Below are 17,389 nucleotides of genomic sequence, written 5' to 3' on the forward strand. Positions count from 1 at the left end.
ATGACAACAACTGTGGAGGAATATGTGGAGTATGAGTATTATGAGGAAGGAGATGAGGAGGAAGGCGAGGAGATTGAGGAGGAGGTAAGTGGATGTCTTCTCAGGAGTTTACATATGTTAATCATAACATTTTGTTGTTTCCAGCCTAAATATCACTGAAATTTGAGATTGTGTGATTCAGTAGCCTGCAGGACTGCAGGTCCGGTGGCAGACCCTATGAATAGTTACAGAAAAGCAGTGACGATACCCCCTCCAGTCAGCAGTTTATGGACCCAGTTATCCATATCTGCTGCTGGATACTGTTTCAGACAGACACCTTCTGATGGGTTTTGAGTCCTGGACTGATCCTAATGACCAACTATAAATTGTTACTATTTCAAAGTTAAAGCAGAATATTTTACTGGCTAATTTTCTTGTACCCCCCCCCCCCCCACTCTGTGCCACTTTTTGTCTTTTGTCTCAAACCTGTTGAAATTCTTCATCACTGTTTACACCAATCATGTCATTTATGTTCATTCTGTGTATGAATTATAATGTTGAAGGTTTCCATGTCAGTGTCCAATGGAAGAGTGAAAACAGAAGGCTAAGAATTTAATCCCATATTTCCTGGTGAAATCGGATTAAAACTAGCCTTGTATTCATACTTAGTATTGCTGATATCTTATAGGGGAGTCTGAATGATTGTTTTTGGCTGCACATCAGTTGTCATTTACCTCTCATATAACATATCAGGTGTTTCAAATGGATTTACCATCTTTACTGCAAAGATGTAAATCGTTTGGGAGGTGGGGCGGATGAATACCCACAGAATCAATACACTCTGATTTCACTAGCACTTTCATCTACACTGTGGAGAAAAGTTGCATTGTTTTCAGTAAATAGTAAGCCAGCTTCTTATTTAATCTACAGAATGGGGAGAAGCATAGTGCTGTTCACATCATATATGAAAATATGCATAGAGCTAAAAACAGACAATATTAGAATATAGAAAGACCTCTTTCTTCATCTTACCTTAATAATGTGCTTAATTCCTCTGGTCATGTCATTAAAGGGTGGAGTGTAGAAGGCATTCAGACAAATTTAGAAGTGGACATCTCTGGCCCCTTGGCAGAGAGATGGAGTAGAGAGAGAAGTAAAGATAGAGAAAGCAAGAGAGAGAGGGCCTAGTGAGACGAGCCGCTGTGTTCTAAATCACACTGAGCTGTTAGCGTCACAGGTCTAGAAATTTGCTTGAGAGGTCGATGCATGGAAAAAGTGATCGATTGGGGGTAGAGAGAGGTTGTCTTTGCATTGCTGTGTGAGGATGTGCGATGTGGTGGTTTAGTGTTCCATCTACACCTCTGATTCTCTCCTGTCTGATAGATTCACATAGTGAAGCTTCTTACAAATGTTAATCAAAGTGATTGAGATGTTCTTTCTCTCAGCTCTGGCTGCTCCTGCTATCTGATGGATTAGGATTAGTGGTTAGCTTCCAAAACTATCTATCCCAAGTGTGCCTTTAAATGTTTCCCTGTGATACTTCCTGGGTAGAGGCAAGTGTAATTCAGACTGCAAGTAGACATGCTATTCATGGAACATTATGCTAAGTGTAGGGATATTGTCAGTTACTGTAGCTTGAGGTGTTTGACTGGAATAGTGAAACTTTATTAACCATCCAACTTCCCTTTAAATGGATGGTTTTTTTCCCCCAAATTAGGAAAACATATATATATGTTTTCTCTTTTACTTAAGGTGCAGAAACGTTTTGTTAAATGCCCAGATTTTGGGTTAGTTAGCTCTGAAATGTCTCCTTCCACTCAAATACAGTATAGGTGACTAGGATTGCACTTGGCGCTCACAGTGCTGAAGAGCACAGTTAAAATACTTAAGCAGTGATGTCTCTGTCCAGAAACAGCTTAACTTTTAGATTAGATTAGATTCAACTTTATTGTCATTACCCATGTACAAGTACAAGGCAACGAAATACAGTTTAGCATCTAACCAGAAGTGCAACTTTTACTGCAGATAATTCCACAGAAACAACTATCAACAGTCATTTTGTAGGAATATTTCTTCAGAAGTACCTCCTAAGAAAAATGTTTACAGCTTTTGTTCTAAAGATTATTTAAAGTCAAGTCACTGTTGAATGTTTGGATGCTAGTCCTCTGTGTTGTGAGCACCACTGTACTGGAGTGAAGGCAGAGAACTTAGAGACACATGTATTAAAGTAAGACATGGCTAGGTATTAAGAGAGGTAAGTTAGAAAATATGTGTTTGTAATTTGAGCAAACCAGTCCTGTAAACTCATGGGACCTGTGTGAGCAGACGTGGCGATGACATGATCTATGGGCTATGAAAAACAAATAAGAATAGAATTATTGTCATGTGAACGCCTGGTGTTTATAGACTTGGTCAGAGGATCAACGATGGACAGCGGTCAGGTTCACATATCACACAGGATATTATTGCTTCTCTTCTGTAGAATACAGGCTTAAATAAACATTTACAGAATAACCACCTGAGAGTTTTATCTTTACTTTTTGAATGGAGAAGGAATCCCTTGATTACAGGTTTAGACAGATCTCTGAGGACAATGCTCTCTGTATTCATGCAGCAGATGGACTAATAGCTACTAATGTGATGCAGTGTAGTGTGATTTCCTACTTGTTATACTGGAAGTGTCAATGGCAGGAATTAAAAGCACCAGAGCTGTGGAAAAATCACCCTCAATCGAATCAAATTACTGTGCTGTTTCTCCCGTAACATTTTCTGGCAGTTTTGAAACTCCAGAGTATGTCCTATATTTGTAATATGTTGAGCAGATTACATCGGGGACTGTGACTGAGCACAAGACTCAGTACCTACAGGTAAAGCACCTCCTCCCAAGAGGCAACAGTTCAAACAGTGCAGGATATCCCTTGCTTGTCTTGACAGTGGTGCATCTCCCTGTCTGCATGTCTGGTTATTTCACTGAAGGCCTAGTGTCTTTGGTTATGGGAGGCGTATACTCTACTGTATGTTAGAGCTTTAAAGGTCAGAAACAGTTAGGAGTCAGATAGAACTGCATGGGCATTAATGTCATTTTCAGCAGTTTACTGTTGGCTGCTTTTTGGGCAATACATTTTGTTTGTAAGTTGGTTGTCTGTGGCTTTGCCGCCCAATTAAAATGAAATTTGTCACCTTCATTTATACATGTTGCTGAGCCTGACATTGCATGCAGCACAATGCACTTGCAGCTACTGTAGGCGTAGCTCTTTTCCCTTTTGCTTGTCTTGTTTTGTTCGGCCCTTCAGTCACCCTTCATCCAGCATTGTCTTAGTACATAATAATGCTATCTAACTCAACGAATCTCATGTAGAATAAAATAGTGCTTTATATCTCCTTAAGTCTTGACTTGAAGGACTTTGGTTATCGAAGGTGAGTAATAAGAGTAATGGGTGTAGTGCAGACTGACATTAGCAGAATTTTCTCTTCACCGTGACAACGTCAGACCATTATATTACCAAGAAATTTACATTCCAGTTATCTTTTAGATAATCATTTTTACATCTGTGTGTCTGTGATGATAGGCTTGTTGTAGCTCTGTTGTAGCTGTGGATGTATAGTACCTTCCTGGCTAATATATGTCCTGTCATCAAGGAACCTAGGCCCTTTGTTAGTTGGCTAGTTAACTGTGTTTCCTTCTGTCCTCCTTCAGTCTGACTTGCCCACCAGGAAAGTCAGGAAGAAGGTCAAGGTGGATACCTCAAAGTTCATGACTCCTTATCTGGCCCACAGCCATAAGATGCTGGATCAGTTCAGCCACGTAAGAAACAAGTTTAGCTTTTGAGTCAAGATTAGTACTTAGTTAGTACCTAGTTTTTCTGCTTGTTGAAATGTATTTAAAAATGCCTTTAAAACATCAACATACAGTAAATATATTTGTGATTTACTGCATTTACCAACATAAATATATTTGTGATTTACTGCATTTAAGCTTTACTTCTACTCCATATATGATATTGTTAGTGGTTGCAGTGGATTATGACTATTGTGCTCATTTCAATGATCGCTCTACAGAACAAGTACCGGCATGCTTATGACGTGTCCAGAGGCACACCCCCTGCCATCACTGTTGATACCCCTGAACTGAATCGCATCAGGAGGGCCCAGGACCAGCTTAGCGAGGTACTGCTGAAGATTGTGGTGATACTGTCCCCCAAATTATATTTAAGAATGAGGGTTGGAAGCTTTCTGGTTCAAAATGACTTAACTGAACAGTTCTATCATCAGGAATAGATGTATAAAAAAAACAGGTAAAGATTAAAATAAATATGCATCGTCATCAGGTTAAATACCGCATGGAGGGAAACAAGGCTCGGACAACAAGCATGTATGATGGTGAGGCTAGAGACATCACCCATGCCAAGCATGTATCTGAATTGGTCAGCAAGGTGAGTTACCTAAATGAACAATAAACAAAGGTTTTAAAAGGATTAGAGTGTTTGTTTCTGACTGTTTAACACCAGTGTTGTTGCTTTTCCCTTGTAGGTTCTGTACAGACAGCAGTGGGATGAGACTAAAGACCGCTACCATCTGCCTCCTGATTCTCCTGAGCTGGTTCAGGCTGTGAAGAATGCTGCTAACTTCAGCAAAGTAAGCCCATGATGGTATTCAGGCATTGAGTTTTCTCACCACACAGAGAATTTTTGCTGATATTAAATAGTATCCTATTGTTGGATTAACCATAGTGAGTATCTGTTTAAATATTTGACATGCTTGGATTAAATCATGACTTTCTGGCTTGTTCAGAAACGTTACACCGAGGACTGGGATGAAGAGAAGGTCATGTTCTGCCCTTACATTGACAGCCCTGAACTGCAAAGAGTGGCCAAGGCTCAGGAGGCTCTCAGTGATGTAAGCTGATTTTAATATCAACACCCAGTTCTCAACTGCATGAAAGTTCATGTTGTCTAAAATCTCAGATTTTGGATAGTTGAGTGTTTGAAAGGTGAAAGAAGACTGGATTGGGACATGCTTTTGTTCTGGTAAATAACTCTTAGCAACTCCAGGTTGGCCACTAATTCAGTAGAAACTAAGACATTGTTCATATAGTTTATACTGTGGCACATTGCACTTGGCCATAATAATCAGTGTTCTCAGTGCAAATCACTGAGAACAGCTACAATGTTGGAATGTAAGGATACTGGGCACTAGCTGAACACAGACATTTTCCCTTGGTTAAGTTATCTAAATTAGTTTTCTAAGAAATATACTATATCAATATTATAAAAGTAAATGGCATCAGATACAGTAAAGGGTTTTTTTTTTACCCCAAGAGATTTTTCCTGTACCTGTTATTTTGTGCTGTTTCTTACTGGGTTCTAATATAAAACAATGTTGAATATCTAACACATGGTTAATTCGTTAAAAATGTGATTAACTTTGGCTTCAAGCCACTTGGCAACTTTCCTGGATTATTTAATAGAGAGTCATGACTGTGTGTGGTTTTTAAAATTCACCAGATGTTCATGGCTTATATTGACTTTGCTGGACGATTCAGCATCAGTCACTTGTAGAGCAGGTGTTCTCTTTTTCAGGGCCCGTTTGTTTGCGCTGAGCCTGACGTACTGTTTTAACTCTGTGTGCTCCTGCAGGTTCAGTACAAGAAGGGTCACAATGAGCGTAAGGCCAAGTATACCTCCTTGGCTGATCCTCCTGAAGTGGAGCTGGCCAAAAAAGTGGGCCAACAGTACAGTGATGTAAGCAAAACAATTTCAAACTGGCTCTCAAACACACTGTATAAATGTCAAATAAACAAGAAGACAGAGACTCAAGACTGTGTTTGTCATGTGCATAGTGAGGAGATGTGTTTCCCTGTACAATGAAATTCTTACTTTGCTGTCCACAATGAATGCCACGCAATGCAAGGTGAAATATAAGGTAGATAAATCATACACAAAGTCTAAAGGCACTTAAAAACAGCAAGCGAAATCAAATGTAATAAAAGAATATAAAGAATAGAAGTAGACAAAGTGATGAATTTACACCTTTTCTTCATCTTATTTCAAGTTCAGTTGGGCAATTAAACCTAAGTAATGCTTACTGAAATCAATATTCAGCACAAGGCATAATAATAATAATAATAATAATAGTGCTTACAGTGTTTTCATACACTCCCAGGCCCCTGTGTTCTATTACCAAGAGTCCAGATCACAGTGAGGTGCACCATGGACAGTTTGCAGTGGGTGTGGCAACACACTTTGGTATATTTGTAGTTTGAGGTTTTGTGTTCCCCCACAGTACATTTGGAAATGGTGGAATTAGGAGCAGTCCATTGTTGTACATTATCTGCTTCATACTGGGGATTGATTAGGTTCATGGTGAGTCATCATTATGCCAAATGGGGCCATAGTGGTAAACCTCAATGCTTCTTGGGAAAATGACATTTTAGTGGCTCCAACTTGCACAGCAGGCCTACATGGAAACAGTGCCCTCAGAGACCAAGCAGCCTCATGCTAGGGATAACTGGCCACCTGCTGTCTGATATTATTGACCACACTAAGCTCAAAGGGAGAGGCTAACAATAGGTTTAGAAAGATTCTTGTCATTCCCAAAATGTTTTGTCAAACACATACATGTATCTATACAATAGCATTATCCTGCTATCCTTTATGCATTGCTTTGTCTTCTTTCCTTTTTTAAAAATATCTTTTCTGATGGTAATTCCCACAGCTAAAGTACAAGGAAGACTACAACAAAACTGTGAAGGGTCAATGGTGTGAGACGCCGTACTTTGATGTGGCCGTTGCCAGGATGGCGATGGACAACCTCAGCAAAGTGAGCTTGCTTTTACAAAAAGGACATGATGTTTAGTATGGTATTATTTTGTCATTTCTCTGTATCTAACAGTTTACCCCTTTTCTTTTCAGAAAAAATACATGCAAGAATATGAGGATACAAAAGACCAAATTTATTTCATGCAAACAGAAACACCTGTGTACGACACACACAAGAAAGCTGGTATTGCTGCTAGTGAGGCAAGTCCACACAAACACACACACAAAGGGTTTGGAGTATTATTTTTTTTTAGGTACACGCTCATATGGAAGACACGACAGGGAGTTGACCCATGTCTCAGAGCAGAGTATGAGTCAACACAATGAGTCCTCTCTGACGCAGGGTCACTCCATGTTGTGCCCACACAGGCACGGCATGACTGGGAGATCTACATTTGGTTCATTGTCACTGTGTAGTTTCACTGGTTCCCAGTAACAACATATCAAAGTATTTGAAGAGGCTTTTCAGCTACTGCATACCTCATAGCCCACCCACATGTTGACACAATGCAAACATGCCTAATTTTAGGAAACTGTAAAGGCACACGTGTTGCTCCATTAGAACTGAGTGTACCAGTCTAGCATTATATGAGTCAGTGTATCAACTCTCTGAATACACCTGATCAACGCACATTGTTCTCTTCTTACTCACCCTAATCTCCATGTTTCTGTCTGTAGGTCCAATACAAGAAGGCATATGAGGATACAAAGTCAGAGGCTGAATACAACACCCTCCCTGCTACAGAGAATCCTCTCCTCAGACAGCTCAGATACGCTGGCTCCATCCTCAGTGATGTGTGTGTCTGCAGAACCCTGTGCAGAAAGAACTGTTCAGTCGTACCTTCAGTGTCTGTTTCCTGTGTAGACAGAGATGTTACTTGTATGAATTTGAAAATTATTTTTAAATCTTTTTTTGCAGAAAGTATATAAGGCTGAATATGAGCAAACCAGGGGTTCCAGCATCAACTACTGTGAGACGCCCAAGTTTCAGATGGACTCAGTACTTAAACAGTTCAATGATGTAAGTGCAAACTAGGAGACAAAATCCTTTTTTAATCAGAAACAGTTATATTATTGGGTTAGTGTTTTTAATATGAATGTTTTTATTTGTCTTTCTAGACAAATTACAAGAATAAGTATGACAATGAGGTGAAGGGCCACTACATTGGTAGCTATGAAGATCTCTATACGCTGCACTGCCAGAAAGTTGAGGAAATGAAGAGCGATGTAAGTCACTGTGGCTTTTTCTTTCCATTTCCAAATGAAATTACTGGTGTGAAAAGATATTCTATTCTTCATAATATTTTCCCCACAACTTGCATATTTATATTTTGCAGAAAAATTATAAAGCTGATTATGACGACATGAAAACAAGTTGCTTCTTCCCTCAAACAATTACGGCTGAATATGAAGCTACCAAGAAGCTTCAAGAGTGTAGTGATGTGAGTGGCCTTAGCTAATAACATCATTCTTTCCAGTAAAACAGATTCACTTTACTGTTCTTGTAGTATACTTGTATGCTTGTGACGTAACTTTTCTCTCTTACGGTTTGCAGAAAATTTACCGGCAACATCCAGACACAGTGAAATTTACTCAGGTGGTGGATTCGCCAGTTCAGGTTCAAGCTGCCATCAACGCCCATCAGCTAAGTGACGTATGTACCATGTATGAACCATGTATGAACCATCTCCTCTTAGCACTGATACAGAATGCACTGAGGTATAAATTGCACATATTATCTTACACAAACCAGATTAACACTGCATAATTATATAATATTAACAACAATAATAATACATTTTATTTGTAGGGCACCTTACAAAAAAGGCAATCAAATATACAATACAACAGAATAAAGGTTAGCATAAAACATCCCTATGAATAAATAAACAATATAAAATACCCACAAATAACACTACATGACAAAATGACACAGCAGTAATTTTATGCCATAATCAGTGCTCTGTATGTTTTAGTCTCTTAAATTCAGAGACAATAGTACATTGACAAATCATAATAGGGATATCGATCTGTTCCAAAGCCTAAGTGCAACCTTAGATAAAGCTCTAGCACCTGTTGTACTTAAGTTAAAACTTGGCACCTGCCGTTGTCCAGCTGATACAGTTCTGATCAATTCAATGATGTACACAGGAGCGACATTATGCAAAGCTTTAAATGGTAATAATCAAATCTTGTACAATAGTGATATAATTTGAATTTCAAATAAATCCTAAAAACTGTAAACTCTAAGTGTTGTGAGAGTTATTATTTTCCTATCGTCTATTTATTGATACATTGCTACAATCATCAGCACTAGATCAGATTCTCCCAGATATGCAGATCACCTGAAAATGTGCCCAATCATCCACGTAGCCCAGCTGTCTTTCTGTAGGCACCATGGAAACTGGAGAGCCATTCCTCTGTAGTATAAATAGCAATGAGCATTCAGTTCACCCAGAATAAACCCTGTGATCAGAGAGGGGCTGAGGAGGTAGAGGAAGGGGCAGTCGTTCTGTCTCAGGGTCCCGCTAGTACACTGCTGCCCTCCAGTGACAGAAAATCAAATAACACTTTACTTTTGTGTTTTGAAATGACTGCAATTGCACGGTGAGCAATTCTACATGAACCGTGAAAGAAATCAGGAGTTTTGAATAAAATATAATTTTACCACTTTGTTCGTGTTCCAGATGAACTACAAGGCAAAGTATGAGGAAACAAAGTTCAAGTGCACTCTGCCCCCAGACTATCCCTTCTTCATGCAGTCCAGAGTTAACGCTTTTAACCTCAGTGATGTAAGTATCTGTTCTGTGTAAATTACTCTACCCTTCATATCTAACAATCACTGAAACTGAATTGCTGTCATATGTTTTTCATTTTCCAAATGTTGTGATTTTCCCCTTGCAGAACTGTTATAAGTATGATTGGGAGCAAATTAAAGCAAAAGAGTATGAGATGACAGGTGATGCCATCCCGATCCTCGCCGCCCGTGCTCACACAAACATTGCCAGTGATGTAAGTAAGCTACAGTATCAGCCTTATGGATTGCATACATTTCTTTCTTGATTTGTTTTTCAGTTCATTTTAGCAGTCAGTGCTTTTTAACAAAGCCATTAATCAACCACCTTTTGCTCTTCATTGTAGGTTAAATATAAAAAGGAATATGAGATGAACAAGGGTCAAATGGTTGGAGCCCTCAGCATTAATGACGATCCCAAGATCATGCACTCCGTTCACGTGGCTAAAATCCAGAGTGATGTAAGCCATCAGTTTGCTGTTGAGATAAATAACTTAACACATTCTTCACCAGTTTCTTATTGAATCTAAAAGCATCTTACAGTAAAGCTTTTTTGTATTTTCTCACTTTCTTTAAACTGATATTTGCCACTTTGTAAAATTGATTTTGCTGTTTGTATTGATTTTATTTGTTTTGTAAATGTAACTTTGTTACTATCATTATTGTTTAATGATTTTATTGTGAAGCACTTTGTAGCCTGTTTGTCTTACTCATACTACTTACTGACTGATGTCTCCACAGCGTGAATATAAAAAGGACTATGAAAAGACAAAGACCAAGTACCATACACCACTGGATATGGTGTCGGTCACCTCGGCCAAGAAGTCCCAGGAGGTTTCGAGCATGATTGGGTATAGGAGCATCGGTAACAAATACTTCCTTCCCTATGACAGTGTGCAGCTGAATCAGGCTAAGAGAGCCAACATCATCCAGAGCGACGTAAGCATAGACATACTGTGCAAGGTCTTATTACTGACAGTTTGTGTTGTGGCTTTAATCATAGTATGAAATCTGCATATCTTTGTAAGATTTATTGTGTAATCAGTGACACCATTTGACATTTTTTGTTTGCTTTTCTCCATCACAGATTGACTACAAGTCTGACTACAACACCTACTGTAAGGGTACCCCATGGTTCCCCTTTGGTTCCATGGAGGTGGAAAAGGCTAAGAGAGCTGGCGAGATCCTCGATGAGGTAATTATGTAATAGTATTGCTTCAGTCTTCCTGTACACACGTTTCCCCTCTGTACAAATGCCCTCCTGACATTGAACATACATACAGTATTTGATGGTTGGTAGGATAAGTCACATAATGTAATAATGTATTTGTTTCTTACAGAAAAAATACAGACAACACCCCGACACAATCCCCTTTACATCTATTGATGACCACCCCATCATGCTGCAGGCCAGAGTAAACCAGCTTCAGAGGAGTGATGTAAGTCTACCGCCACTTCTCACTGTTCTGCAGAGAAATCTGCACATTTTGCTAAGGTCAATTTTAAGATGAGTGATTTTGGTTCTTATTTTTATGTAAGTCCAGCACATGTGGCTTTTGCCTGTACTGCCTTCTTTCCTTACAGCGGTTCTACAAGCGTGGTCTTGAGGAGATTCATCACAAGTACTCTTTGCCTCCTGATACCCCCGAGCTCCTTCAGGCCAAGTGCAATGCCTACAACTTCAGCAAGGTGATGCATACAGATACTGAGAAATCATTTAAATGCATTTGCTCCTAAATGTTATGTTATATACATTACACATTTATGCAGCTGCATATAGCATGCTAACGTATACTGTAGGTACAAAAATGCATATGTATATATCTGTACTGCTGAATGTATTCAGTGTTCATATCTTTTGCTTGTTGTTTATATGTGTAATCTGTCATTTCAGAACTACTATAAGCTTGCCTGGGAGGACGACATTGCTAAAGGTTATGACTTGAAGGCTGATGCCATCCCTATCGTCGCTGCTAAAGCTGCCAGACATGCTGCCAGTAATGTACGTTTTCTGAAAGACTGATCCAACTTCTCAGTCATGTTCAAACTCCATCTTGACTTGCCCTGTACCAGGTTTCTGTTCTTGTTGCTGTATTATATCATGCCACTGTAAATAACTAGAGATGTGTTTTGTTCTTTAACCTTTAGGTACAGTATAAAAAAGCTTATGAGAAGGACAAAGGCCATCATGTTGGTTTCCGCAGCCTCCAGGACGATCCTCTGCTGGTTCACTACATGCATGTCGCTAGGATTCAGAGTGACAGGAACTATAAGAAGGACTACCACCAGGCCAAAGTGAAGTTCCACTCCCCAGTGGACATGTTGAGTGTGGCTCACGCCAAACATGCCTCAGCAGTGCAGACCTACATTGGCTATAGGCAGTACCTCCATGATTACCGTCTTCTGCCTGATGCTGTGGGTTTGGAACTTGCTCGCAATATGAACTACAATTCCAGTGACGTAAGCTGAAATTGTCCTTTTTGCCTGAAATTTGTGACATAATTCATATAAATAATTTATATCTTGGCTAAAAGATGGTATTAGGTCTAATGAATTATTGCATATCTTTTTTGGTGTCACTTTTATTTTCCAGCGCAATTATAAAATGGATTATGACACATGCATTAAGGGAATTGGCTGGGTTCCCATTGGTTCCCTGGATGTGGAAAAAGCCAAGGCAGCAGCTGCAGCTCTAGATGAGAAAACGTACCGCCAGCATCCTGACACCTTTAAATTCACCAGTATCCCTGACTCCATGAGCATGGAGCTGGCCAAGGCCAATGCCAAGATTATGAATGTGGTGAGGATGAGAAACCATAATGACTTCTTAATTTGCTCTAATATAAATCTTATTATTCTAGTCTATAAATTCCTTTTCATAATAGATGTAAACCAGTCTCATTGTAATTATGCAGAAAGAGTACAAGGCCAGTGGAGAGAAATTCAAGCACACTTACCATCTCCCTCCTGATACCCCTGAACTGATGCAAGCCAGATACAATGCTGCCAACATCAGCCAGGTTAGTTGCAGCATACATTTATATAGAAAATTAATTTACAAGTTTTGTAACAATAACACTCAATCTTTTTAAATAGAATTACTACACCTATGCTCATCGTCAAGATATTCTCAAAGGACATCATGTGAAGGAAGATGCTATTCCTGTTGTTGCTGCAAGAACTTCAAGAGACATTGCCAGTATGGTAAGTTGTGATTATTCTGATATATTGTTAATATTAATAAATCTTTTCAAATAATACAGCATTTTATAGTGTTATCCATCATACCTAACATTTTTCTTTAATACAGTACAAGTACAAACTGGCTTACGAGAAGGCCAAAGGCCATCATGTTGGCTTCCGCAGCCTCCAGGACGATCCTCTGTTGGTTCACTACATGCAAGTAGCCAGAATGCAGAGTGACAGGAACTACAAGCAGGACTACCACCAGGCCAAACTGAAGTATCACTCCCCAGTGGACATGATGAGTGTGGTCCAAGCCAAGAAGGCCTCTGCTGCTCAGACTATGATTGGATACAAGAATATTCCTCACAGCTTCTTGCTTCTGCCTGACAATCTGCACCTGCAGCGGTGTCGCAGCATGATGGAGATTCAGAGTGATGTATGGTTTTACTTTTCCCACATGCTACCTTGGCTAGTATAATCAGTAAATGGATTGCATACTGTACACAGAAGCAAAGCAATGTTCACTGTGGTGAGCATAAGCTCTTCTCTGTATGCCCACAGAATCTCTACAAGTCAGACTACACCAATTACTATAAAGGGTCAGGATGGCTCCCTATTGGTTCTCTGGATGTTGAGAAGGCCAAAGCTGCTAAAGCTGCCCTGGATGAAAGAGGCTACCGCCAGCATCCCAGTACTTTTAAATTTACAAGCAAGGCCGATGCCATGAACACAGCTCTTGCTCTGGCCAACACAAAGCTGCTGGACAAAGTAAGAATGCCTTCTCTTATAATATGTTGACATATTAATGCACAGCAGAGGAAAGCCTCCCCTACAAGTACTTCATAAATATTACTTGTTCCTTTTCTTTCCTCTAGGCTACATACAGAGCTTCTGGTGAGGAGTTCATGCACTCCTATCATCTGCCCCCCGACATCCCTCAGTTGCTCCAGGCTAAATTCAATGCCCAGACCCTTAGTGAGGTTAGAGCACAATATACTTATTAAAACTCAAAGTAAGACATGGTATTATCAGCCAAATATGCAAGTCAAAGGAGTATGACTTGCTTAAAATGTGAAGAGTATATCAGTATCATCTGTGTACAGAACATTGTCATAACACTTTGTTGTTTATTCACAGAGTCACTACAAGCACCAGTGGCTGGAAGATATTGCAAAGGGATATGACATGAAGCCTGATGCTATTCCTATCGTGCATGCCAAGCACGGCAGACATATTGCCAGCAATGTATGTACATTATAAATCTATTCAACACAGAATATGTTCATCATTATCTGCATGTAACTTATATCTTTTTCTTTTTGTTTTAGGTCCAATACAAGAAAGAGTTTGAGAAGGCCAGAGGCCACCATGTTGGCTTCCGCAGCCTCCAGGATGATCCTCTGTTGGTTCACTACATGCATGTAGCAAAAATCCAGAGTGACAGGAACTACAAGAAGGACTACCACCAGTCCAAACTGAAGTATCACACCCCAGTGGACATGATGAGTGTGGTCCAAGCCAAGAAGGCCTCTGCTGCTCAGACTATGACTGGATATAGACAGATCCAGCACAGTTACGTTCTTCTCCCTGATGCCATGAACCTAGTGTTGGCTCGCAATGCGAGTGCCCGTTCAAGTGATGTGAGTTTGAAATGTTAACATATCTGCTAGGTTACTGTAATTGTATATACTGTTATACTGTAATTGTATCCATTTATAAAAGCAGATAACAATTATTAATTGTAGTATGATTTCTTGATTTATGAGGTCTTAAATATCTTTTTTAGCTGGACTACAAATCTGAATGGAATAACTACATCAAAGGTATTGGATGGATGCCTATTGGCTCACTTGCAGTTGAGACTGCTAAAGTTGGTGGTCAGATTCTGAGTGACAATAATTACCGCACTCATCCATCCAACTTCAAGTTCAGTAAGCTGATGGACTCCATGGACATAGCTCTATCTACTGCCAACAACCAGATCATGGACAAGGTGAAGCATATTTAGAAATATAATGCAAGGTCACAACATTTAAATAATAAATTTGTTCATTAGCTTAATAATGTATTTGTTTATATGGTGTCTTCATTTATAGAAAGCATACACTGCAGCATGGGAGGCAGACAAACTGAAAGTCCACATCATGCCAGATTCTCCTGAGATTCTCCTGGCCAAGGCTAATGCTCTCACAATGAGTACCATTACTGTACATTACAAAATGTATATATAATTATTTTACTTATTTTTGTTTAAGTATTTCAAATAAATGTATATGTTTCACAGAAACTTTACAAATCTGGTCTTGTGGAGATGGCCAATAAAGGCTACAACCTCAAAGCAGATGCCATACCCATTGTGGCTGCCAAGGCTGGTACTACCATTGCCAGTAATGTAAGTTGGAGACAAATTCCTGTACCAAATCAAGATGTTAACTACAACACCCCATCATACCTGGTAAACAAGTGTTTAATTATTGTTGCAGTACAAGTACAAACTGGCTTATGAGAAGGCCAGAGGCCACCATGTTGGCTTCCGCAGCCTCCAGGATGATCCTTTGCTGGTTCACTACATGCAAGTAGCCAGAATCCAGAGTGACAGGAACTACAAGAAGGACTACCACGAGTCCAAACTGAAGTATCACTCTCCTGTGGACATGATGAGTGTGGTCCAAGCCAAGAAGACCTCTGCTGCTCAAACTATGATTGGATACAGGCAGTTTAATCCCCACTACACTGTGCTGCCTGATGCCATGAACCTGCAGCTGGCTCGTAACATGCACTTCATTGCCAGTGATGTATGTAGAGAATGTGACTTAATCATTTTAAGATTGTTCATTTATAGATTATAGATATAGATATAGCTAAATTCAAAGGTGTACATTAATGTTACGGTTACAGTGCTGCAATGTGAAGGAATACTGTTTCTGTTGATGTTCTCCATCAGAATCAGTACAAGAGTGAGTATGAAAGCTTCATGAAAGGAATAGGATGGATTCCTATCGGATCGCTGGATGTTGAGAAAGCAAAAACAGCTGGTCAGATCTTCAGCGAGAAACAATACCGTCAACATCCTAGCAACTTCAAATTCACCAAGGATATGCATTCCATGGATCTGGCACTGGCCACGGTGAACAACCAGATTATGGATATGCAGGCTGTTTAACTGTATTCTAAATTAGGGGCTAGAAAAGTCTTAATCTTGTTCATAGCCATCATCATCATTCATTTGTTTTTGTGATGTCTTTGCTTACAGAAAGCATACACGGCAGCTTGGGAGACAGACAAACTGAAAGTCCACATCATGCCAGATTCTCCTGAGATTCTCCTGGCCAAGGCTAATGCTCTCACAATGAGTAATGTAAGAGGATCACTGAGGAGTTAATTGTACATGGTTAATAATGATCAGTTTGTGTTTGTACATAATTCTTTGTGAAATTTTACTCATATCTTTTACAGAAACTTTACAAATCTGGTGTTGTGGAGATGGCAAATAAGGGCTACAACCTAAAAGCAGATGCCATCCCAATTGTGGCTGCCAAGGCTGGTACCACTATTGCCAGTAATGTAAGTTGTAAAATAAAAAATACTTCATGTATGAAATGCATCTGCTAAAATTCATATTATAAAACAGCACAGTCTGTGTATGACAAGGTGTGTGTTTGCTGTCACAGTATAAGTACAAGCTGGCATATGAAAAGGCCAGAGGCCACCATGTTGGCTTCCGCAGCTTCCAGGATGATCCTTTGCTGGTTCACTACATGCAAGTAGCCAGAATGCAGAGTGACAGGAACTACAAGAAGGACTACCACGAGTCCAAACTGAAGTATCACTCTCCTGTGGACATGATGAGTGTGGTCCAAGCCAAGAAGACCTCTGCTGCTCAAACTATGATTGGATACAGGCAGTTTAATCCCCACTACACTGTGCTGCCTGATGCCATGAACCTGCAGCTGGCTCGTAACATGCACTTCATTGCCAGTGATGTATGTAGAGAATGTGACTTAATCATTTTAAGATTGTTCATTTATAGATTATAGATATAGATATAGCTAAATTCAAAGGTGTACATTAATGTTACGGTTACAGTGCTGCAATGTGAAGGAATACTGTTTCTGTTGATGTTCTCCATCAGAATCAGTACAAGAGTGAGTATGAAAGCTTCATGAAAGGAATAGGATGGATTCCTATCGGATCGCTGGATGTTGAGAAAGCAAAAACAGCTGGTCAGATCTTCAGCGAGAAACAATACCGTCAACATCCTAGCAACTTCAAATTCACCAAGGATATGCATTCCATGGATCTGGCACTGGCCACTGTGAACAACCAGATTATGGATAAGGTACTAGATAGGACTTGACATGAAATTAACATAAATATCTCTTCTGTTATTTGTTTATAAAATTAAACCAGCTGCATTTTGTTTTTTAGAAATCTTACATCAAAGCCTGGGAGGATGACAAGACTTTGACCCATATCATGCCTGATGCAATGGACATTGTTCTAGCCAGAGGAAACAGGAAAAACTACAGTGAGGTACAGCGATTTTCTAGATTGTTCAAGAGTTGTAGTAAGATGCCATACATCCATCCATCCATTTTCCTCCGCTTATCCG

The 17,389-nt window shown here is 39.6% G+C and overlaps 1 protein-coding gene across 1 annotated transcript in view; it reads left to right on the forward strand.

Moving 5' to 3' along the window:
• neb (nebulin) overlaps positions 1-17,389 on the forward strand; it is a 69,689-nt gene continuing 52,300 nt past the window's right edge. The window contains 41 exon segments of the mRNA XM_020623997.1: positions 1-84; positions 3,677-3,784; positions 4,039-4,146; positions 4,308-4,412; positions 4,510-4,614; positions 4,771-4,875; positions 5,616-5,720; positions 6,694-6,798; positions 6,891-6,998; positions 7,476-7,592; positions 7,717-7,818; positions 7,917-8,024; positions 8,135-8,239; positions 8,353-8,451; positions 9,485-9,589; positions 9,702-9,809; positions 9,939-10,052; positions 10,333-10,530; positions 10,679-10,786; positions 10,932-11,030; positions 11,176-11,280; positions 11,486-11,593; positions 11,740-12,051; positions 12,185-12,391; positions 12,507-12,611; positions 12,688-12,795; positions 12,902-13,213; positions 13,339-13,545; positions 13,653-13,757; positions 13,915-14,022; positions 14,106-14,417; positions 14,564-14,770; positions 14,874-14,984; positions 15,062-15,169; positions 15,261-15,572; positions 15,722-15,934; positions 16,031-16,135; positions 16,234-16,341; positions 16,449-16,760; positions 16,910-17,116; positions 17,206-17,310. Of these exon segments, the coding sequence (XP_020479653.1) occupies positions 1-84; positions 3,677-3,784; positions 4,039-4,146; positions 4,308-4,412; positions 4,510-4,614; positions 4,771-4,875; positions 5,616-5,720; positions 6,694-6,798; positions 6,891-6,998; positions 7,476-7,592; positions 7,717-7,818; positions 7,917-8,024; positions 8,135-8,239; positions 8,353-8,451; positions 9,485-9,589; positions 9,702-9,809; positions 9,939-10,052; positions 10,333-10,530; positions 10,679-10,786; positions 10,932-11,030; positions 11,176-11,280; positions 11,486-11,593; positions 11,740-12,051; positions 12,185-12,391; positions 12,507-12,611; positions 12,688-12,795; positions 12,902-13,213; positions 13,339-13,545; positions 13,653-13,757; positions 13,915-14,022; positions 14,106-14,417; positions 14,564-14,770; positions 14,874-14,984; positions 15,062-15,169; positions 15,261-15,572; positions 15,722-15,934; positions 16,031-16,135; positions 16,234-16,341; positions 16,449-16,760; positions 16,910-17,116; positions 17,206-17,310 (5,973 nt within the window).

This window comes from Monopterus albus, unplaced genomic scaffold (genome assembly GCF_001952655.1).
Source record: "Monopterus albus unplaced genomic scaffold, M_albus_1.0 scaffold318.1, whole genome shotgun sequence".
In the NCBI taxonomy this organism is placed as follows: domain Eukaryota; kingdom Metazoa; phylum Chordata; class Actinopteri; order Synbranchiformes; family Synbranchidae; genus Monopterus; species Monopterus albus.